General features: G+C 44.8%; 1 protein-coding gene across 1 annotated transcript in view; it reads right to left on the bottom strand.

Annotated features, from left to right (window-relative positions):
• CSUI_010056 (uncharacterized protein) overlaps positions 1-4,562 on the bottom strand; it is a gene marked incomplete at its 3' end in the record, with an annotated part of 4,798 nt that extends 236 nt beyond the window's left edge. The window contains exon 1 of the mRNA XM_068070163.1: positions 1-4,562. This exon is cut by the window's left edge and continues 236 nt beyond it. Within this exon, the coding sequence (XP_067917861.1) occupies positions 1-3,394 (3,394 nt within the window).
• Between the last annotated feature and the right edge of the window lie 3,142 nt (positions 4,563-7,704).

Raw genomic sequence — 7,704 nt, forward strand, 5'->3', positions numbered from 1 at the left:
CTTCTTCTTTTTCTTCTTTCTTAGGAAGTTGAGAGATGCTTTTAACTGATTCGGAGAAAGACGAGGTAGAGCGTCCGGCAAAAGAAGAAGAAGATTGTGCTGTAGAAGTGCATGTGGTGTCTACGGATGAATTGAGAAGCTCTTCAGATACTTGCTGGAATTTCTCCTTTTCTACTTCGTCGCTTCTTCTCCGATGTGAGATGCAGGGGCTTAGATTTCTTCTTCGTCTATCCTTCTCTTTCTCTCTCTCTCTTTCTTCTTCTTCTTTCATCTGCCTCTTCTCATGTGAAGTAGACCCTCTTCTTTCTTCCTCTTTCTCTCGCTCTTTCTCTCTTTCTCTTTCTTCTTCTTCTTTAGAAGTCATGTTCTTTCTCTTGTTTCCGTGTGTATCTTCAAGCTCTTCAAAGAGACTTAGAAATTCTATATCTTCACTTTCATCATTGACAGAATCGATTGTCTGCTCTTCACTTCTTTCTCTTATTTCATCCTTCTTACTTGCATTTGTTTCTTTCTCTCTTTCTCCACTTCCTTCTTCCTCATCTTCTTCCCTAGGTTGTCTCGCGCATCCTAACCCTTGCGCACAGCTATAGTCGTCAGAGAAGAATGAACTCCTAGCTCTCTTTACTTCATCTTTCTCTTCTTCTTCTTCGATTTTTCTCTTCTCTCCCCTCTCTCTCTCGTCTTTCGTCTCTCCCGATTCTTCCTTCTTTCTCATCTCTTCAGTCTTCTGTGCCAGTCTCTCTTTCCTTTCTTCACCTTCTTTCTCCATCTCTTCTTCTCTCTCCCCACTTTCCTTATCTTTTTCCGATCTGATTCGCGAGAAACATAAATCATCTCGATGCTTGTCCTTCCTCTCCTTGAGCCCGTCTTCTCTCTCAAAGACACCTTTCCAAACTCCTCTCTCTTCTTCCATCCCACCTATCTCTACTTCTTCTTTATCTTCTTTCCCTTTATCTCTCTTTTCTTCTCCTACTTCTTCTTTATCTTCTTTCCCTTTATCTCTCTTTTCTCCTCCTACTTCTTCTTTATCTTCTTTCCCTTTATCTCTCTTTTCTTCTCCTCTTCTTCCTGCATCGCTATCTCCGTGCAAAAGTCCGTTCTTCTCTCTTCTCGCTCTAGCCCGTCTCTTCGCTTCTCGGAGCTCTCCTAACAAGTAAAGAATAAACAGATCGACAAATCGACCTGTCTCTGCTGTATCTTTAAATGCCGTAGAGAACACTCTCCTTCTCTCCTTTGATCTATCTTTCTCTTCTTTCATGTCATTTATCCGAGAGACAGAAGATTCCAGGGAAGGTTCTCTCTCTCCATTTCTCTTTCTTTCAAGAAGATCGCGGCTTTGCTCTTCTTCTTCTCTTGAGAGAGGAGAGGTCTCCTGTGAAGAATGAGAGATAGAAGGGAGGTTGACGGTATCTTGCTCTTGTAGAGGAGCCGTTGAAGATAAAGTAGAGGATGAAGAAGGCATCTTCTTCCTGAAGCTCTTTTCGTGATTCTTCTCCTCTTCTTCACACTCTCTCTCTATCCCTTCTTCTTCTCCCGTCAGGTTTCTCCCGCTTACTCTATTGGTCGCTTCTTCTTCTTCTTTCTCACCCTTCTCCTTCTCCTGTCTCTTCCTCTTCTTCTCTTTTTCTTCATCTTCTATTGTAGAATGCTTTCTCTGTTTCTCATCTTCTTCTTTTTTTGCCGTATCGTCTTCAGATCTCTCTTCTCTTTCTTCCTCTGTCTTTACTTTTGACTTCCTTTCCTTCATCTTCTTCCTCTCCCTCATTATGCTGTCGTTCTTCTTCTTCTTCTCCCCCTTTTCTTCCTCTCGTAGAAGCCATAGAATATCTGGATGATACATGGAGAGATGGTGGTCTTCAACGTCTCTATCAATGCCCTTCACAATGAGATGCCTGGAGAATTTCTCCTCTGTAGAAGAATCGAGATCTATGATATCTTCTTCTCTTAATGAGAATGCGAAACAGTCCTTTAGAAACTGAATGAGCATTCTTTTGAAAAACTTCATTACTTCTTCTTCTTTCTTTTCTCTTGTCTCTTCTTCATCTTGTTCTCTTTTTTCTTCTTCTTCTTGTTCTCCTACTTCTCTCACTTCTTCTTCTCTTTCCTCTCTTTCTTCTCCTTCTTTCTTCTTCACCTCGTTCGCTGTCCGCATCATCTTCTTGATAGGGAGAGAAGAAGAAGAAGAAGAAGTAGAGTTGTAAGAATGGTCGTTACCTATCTTGGAGTATTCGAGATCAAAGTAAAGCCAGCATGGACAATTTTCACGTAGAACTTCGTACATATGTCTCTTCCGACCTAAGTGGATCATCTTCAAGTAGCTCGTTATGAAATCTCGATAGGAAACGACTAAATAGCGACGTAGACCTCCTTGCGATACCTCTTGGGCAAACAAGCCAAACAGACTAGAGACATTCTCTTGTTCTTCTATCCATCTCCTCTCCTCTCTCTCTTCTCTCCGTCTATTCTCCTCCCTGTCTTCTCTCCATCTCTTATCCTCTTCATCGTCGCTCCCTCTATTGATCTCTGGACCTTTTCTTACCCACAGTCTATTCTCTTTATCTTCTATCGATCTGATCTCTCTGTCTCCTGTCCCTCGATTCTCTTTGTCTCCTGCCTCATTACTATCATGGTGAAGTGTTGAATGAAAAGAGCTCGACTTTCTTCTTCGGTTTTCCGGTGGTGTACGAAAGGAAGAAAGATTCTGGAGAAATGCAAGAGCTAGCGCTTGTTTCTGAAAGATCTGCACTCTTAGACGAGGAAAAGAAGAGTCTGAAAAGCCTCTTGGGAGGAACGCTTGTTGATCTTCTTTATTTGTCTCCTTCTTCTTTTCGCTTCTCTCGTCTGTGTGTAGAAAAGGAGAGACCGAGAGAGAGCCATGGAGAGACGCTATGTCGCACCTGGGAGAAGACAAGAGAAATGGAGGGCCTTCGCTTGAAGAAAGGAGCCAAGGAGAAGACAATGACGAAGAAGAGGAAGAAGAAGAAGAAGTACTTCTTTGCTGTCCCGGGGGCAAGAAGACTGTCGATTTCCCTCTTAGAGCACGGGAGACTTTTCTCCAGAAGATCTCATTCTCTTTCAAGTTGGAACAAGAGAAAGAGAAAGAAGACGAAGAAGAAGAAAGGGCTGTCCTACAGGTTTTTCCTGTCTTCTCGTCAAGATCACTGTGTCCCTCTTCATCTCTCTCTTTCGGTTTCTTTGCTTGAAAGGAAGAAGAGAGAAAGCATGATAGCGAAGAAGAGAGAGAAGAAGATGAGGAAGAAGAAGAAGAATCCTTCGGTCCGTAAAAGAGATTTGCAGGTACAGGTTTACGGAAGGAGAGAGAGAGAAGGTTATGACGAGAGAGAGATCTAGTCTCTCTGTTTTTTCTTTTCTTTTCACCTAAAGGGCCTTTCATTCTCCGTTACAGAGGCATATTCATCTTTAGTCGTCGTCTTCCATACGAGAAAAAAGAGAAGAAGAAGCGAACGTGTATCTTATTCTCCATCCAAAAGTGTAGAGATAAACAATACAGAAAGAGTAGATATGCACACTCACTACGGGGCGGTATACATGGATCGCCCTGAAAGAATCTTTCCATTGCTAGATCAAAGGACCTGTCGTCTCAGGTGTACATACAGACGCCATGATGTATTGCAATAAGAATAAGAGAAATGTGATGTACAGGAGATCTTTTCACACCCGCGAGTTGATCGAAGAAGGAGAGACTTTTTGGTCCGAGAGTCCTTCTTATTCTTCAATCGTAGAGTTGAAAGAACTATAAGAAGTGTAATGAGCTGCGTTTGAGATCACGCTGAATGAGTCGAAGCGAAACTAAGAAAGAGAAAAGTGACGTCTGACTGGAGTTAAGCGGAGAAGAAGGAGAGAGCTGTTTCAATGTGTTGCGTATACACAGACTTTCTTTCTTTTCTTTGCGAGGGGGGTGAGAAGACAAGGAAAAAGACGTCGAGATATGCGTGTCCTTTAAGGAGACAAATGAATAAGAAAGAAAGAAAGAAAGAATCTCTTCTCCTCAAATGATAAAGCGATGAAGATGGAAGTGCATTGCTAAAGGCTGCCGTTTATCAAGATGTTGTAGACAGAGCTCATAAGGAAAAGAGAAGATGAAAAGAGAAGCAGCCTTATTCAAGACCATGCGTTCACGGGAACACACCTAATCCATTCTTAGTCATGAAAGATAGCCGAGTGGTTGCGAGTGAAGATAAAGAGAAGAGAAAAGGGCAATTTAGGAGACCTGAATAGACTATGAAAGAAAGAGAGCACCGAGAAACCGAGAATAAGGCCGTCATGCGGGGTGTCTCCATGCTAGCTCATCACTGCTCGTTTGAAAGAAAAGAAGGAAAGGAAGAAGGTATAACGGAGATCCAAGAGAAAGAGAAAAGAAAGAAAGAATCGTGTGCCTTGTAATGAGATGCGAGCTCGCGGGAGACAAGGGAGGATCGAGAGGATTGAGGGAGCGTTTTAAAGATCGATGTGGAGTTGCCGAGTCAAGAAAACAGCTTCTGTGTCACTCACTTATTGTGTTCATGAAGAGAGGTTGACTTCTTTGGAAGAAAGGTTCTTTCTGTTCTTCTACATCGGAGAGGTAACTGAACTTCGTCTTCGTTGTCCCTTGCATGCGCATGGGTAGTAGTTGGCCGAAACAGCCATCTGTTTCTTTTGTCTGGTGTCTCGCCTTCGTCTTCTTCCACACATAAGGAAGGGGTGTGTGTCTCCACCCCGGCACAGCTATCTGTGTGCCTACACTAGTAAGACCACACGAGTTCGATGTAGCTCATTCGTGCACGCGCTCTCTCATTCTTTTGCTCTCTTTCCTTCTCCGCGCATCATAGAGTAGACAGAACAAACATCTTCACAGCCTGGCATGAATGTTTTATGAGTTCCGGTTAGAGAGGACTGATACTCCATCACCTTCCTGACTCTCTTCACAGTCGTGGAACGAACCATGGGTCGTTGGGCTCCCTCTCTCCTTGTCTGAAGTGTCACAAGGCACGCTTCAGCACAAGAAGCAAGTAGCAGCAGGAGGCTGGGATACGCGACGGGCGACGTAGGCAGCGGAGGTCGTCGCGTCGAAGAAATCCCGAGGCCACGTCTCAAATGACGGAGCCGCTAGGACGGTAACAACCGGAGCGATGGCAGAGACCGGAGAGTAGTAATCCTTTTTCTAAAAAAGGGCCCCGGGAGACGTTGTGGTAGTGCCTCCGTGATGTGCGACGGCCGGCTATCTAGTATGTACCCTGTTGACCGTGGATGCACAGTAACTATCGCGTGCCCGAGACCAACTGCCGTGTCGGTTAAACACCAGCAATTTTCCTGCCGTTCTCGGTAACGACTTCCCTTCGACGGGGGAGTTACTTACGGGTGGCCATAGTCGCCACGGTTGCGTCACGCTACACTGACCAGACTCAACGTCCTCGTGTGAGTTGCGGTTAGGCGGTTGCCGGGCCGCCTGATCAACGGCCGGTAACCTAGTGTTAGATTGTGACATGAAGCTTATCGCGATCTTCGATTGAAAATGCCTACACCTCACTGACACCACTCCTCTATGGAATTGAAGAGTAACGCAAGTTGAGTGAGTGAAGGTTAGAGGAGACATTCAGAAAAAAAAGAGATTTTGAAACGAACCGAGACATGTCTGGTGTGTAAAAGCAACCAGCGATTGCCTAGATGTCTTCTCTTATCCTTGAAATGACAACGTACGGGTAACCTTTTTTTTTTCAGGAGGTCTCAATGTCACTCCCTCGTATCTTATCTTTCTTCCTTCCCTTTCATTTGAGAGAGACAGACAATCTTCTTCTACCCCAGGATATCAGTTCCCTTGTACACTTTCTGAAGTAAGAACCGCCCAGTTTGAATTCAGAAGAGAAAGCATCCGCGAGGAAACACCTTGTGTCTATTTGAAAGTGTAAAGAGTCTACCTATCTCTTTTTCCGCGATGACTTCGTCTGCCTTAGTGTTCTAAAAGAGCTCTGGTTCTTCGCGTTTTTCTGTCTTGTCGCACTGACATAGCATTTCTAGCTCAGCAGACGATCGGCCCCTTCGTCATTACCCTTTCAGGGAGCAGGCATTCACACCCCTTACCACCTTTGAGAGTTTCTTTCCTCATCTCTACTGATTTTTTAATCGCCGTTCTCTATCCGTAAAGGCAGAGTCTTATTCTCTCTGGCAGAGTATGACGGGCCTTATGAAAGAGCTTCTTTTGCTAAACAACTCGTGAGAGAGAGACCCGGGTACAATAGATGATCCATCCATCCAGACCTTATTAAGTGTAAGGCCGTTTGTAACTTCACCGGTCCTGTCAGTGGAGTTGTCTAGAAGAAAAGGCAAGGGTGAAAAAGGAGATTAGCAAGTCTTTTCTTTAAACGGACAAAGAGTGCGAGGTCGTTTATCGACACGCCTTGTGACATCAAAGGAAATCGCGTGACACCCCAGGCACTCCTGGAGGAAACAGCCATTCAAAAAACCTAAACATGTGTAGAACGAAGGAATCTAGAGCAAGCTTAAAGAAGATGTTCTATGCATTCGCCCCTAGTTGAATGCGAGCAGCGCTTGAGTCTACGGAAGCAAAACGTCTCAATCGGTACGGTTGAGGCGACATAGACGACAGAAAAGAAAGCAATGGTGATACAGCTCACAGCCATGTACTCACCCGGTTAACTGCAAGAAACCAAAACATACTGATGACGAGAAGACAGATAGAAATAGATGACCGTGTGGAGAAAGAAGCCAGCTGGGAAGGAGGCGAGAGTCTGTTGATGTCCATTTGTCCCTCGGAGTTCAAGAGGCCCAGTGAAATGATCGCTGACAAAAGAAACCTCAGAGCCTTGTGACAAACTCTCTCCTCCCATCCAGTGAAGATATATATACATATGTCTATATATGCGTTTATAAATATAGATAGATTGCGCTCGTAACCTAATGTCGAAGAGGACTCTTCTTCCTCCTCTTCTTTGGGGGCTTGCTGTGGTACATCTCATGTTACGAGTTAGCTGTGAATCGTCCTCTTGTTATGAGTGAGCATGATGAGCAGCGAGAACAATGATAATAAAAATGACAATGATAATGATCGAGGAGTAATCATGGGGATGACCTTCACTCATTTTCTACTTCTTCTAGTGACTGGAGCTGTTCTTCTTCTTAGCCTTCTCATGATGGTACGATTACTGTCGCTTAAGATGATGATCTAAAGAAGGATAGGAAGGGCAATGATGAGAACAAACTCGAAAACAATTCAAAAAGGTATGATTGAGAGTAGAGCGCAAGTAAGCCGGGCGACTTTGTGAGCTAAACAGTACTTACAACAAAGAACTCCTGTCACGAAGCAGCCCCTCTGCTGTCTGCCCACCACAGGGCAAGCGTCCGTGCGATGCCCAACGAGCATGAGGGCACATACCAACATCACATCAACCACCCAGCTAGCTATTTACTGGAACCCTCTCCCCGGGGAAGACCATTCAGGCCTCAACTCGGCTTGTAGTCCTGTGAGGGAAAAGGAGGTTGCCGGAGGCCAAGAGAGTGTGCCTGGCTGGGTGTCTGTTCTCTCCGAGGCTTCTTCTTACTCAACAAATTCAACGTGTGCCTTCGGTGGTGTGGATGTGTTAGCTGTGAGCCTCCCCCTCAGCTTTCGAAGCAGCCGCGCAGCATTTAAAAGGTTCACCTCGCTAAGCTCTGTGTCATGCTTGGTAGGGCAGTCCGGAGGAGTCACCT

Source organism: Cystoisospora suis (genome assembly GCF_002600585.1).
Source record: "Cystoisospora suis strain Wien I chromosome Unknown contig_6604, whole genome shotgun sequence".
Taxonomy (NCBI): domain Eukaryota; phylum Apicomplexa; class Conoidasida; order Eucoccidiorida; family Sarcocystidae; genus Cystoisospora; species Cystoisospora suis.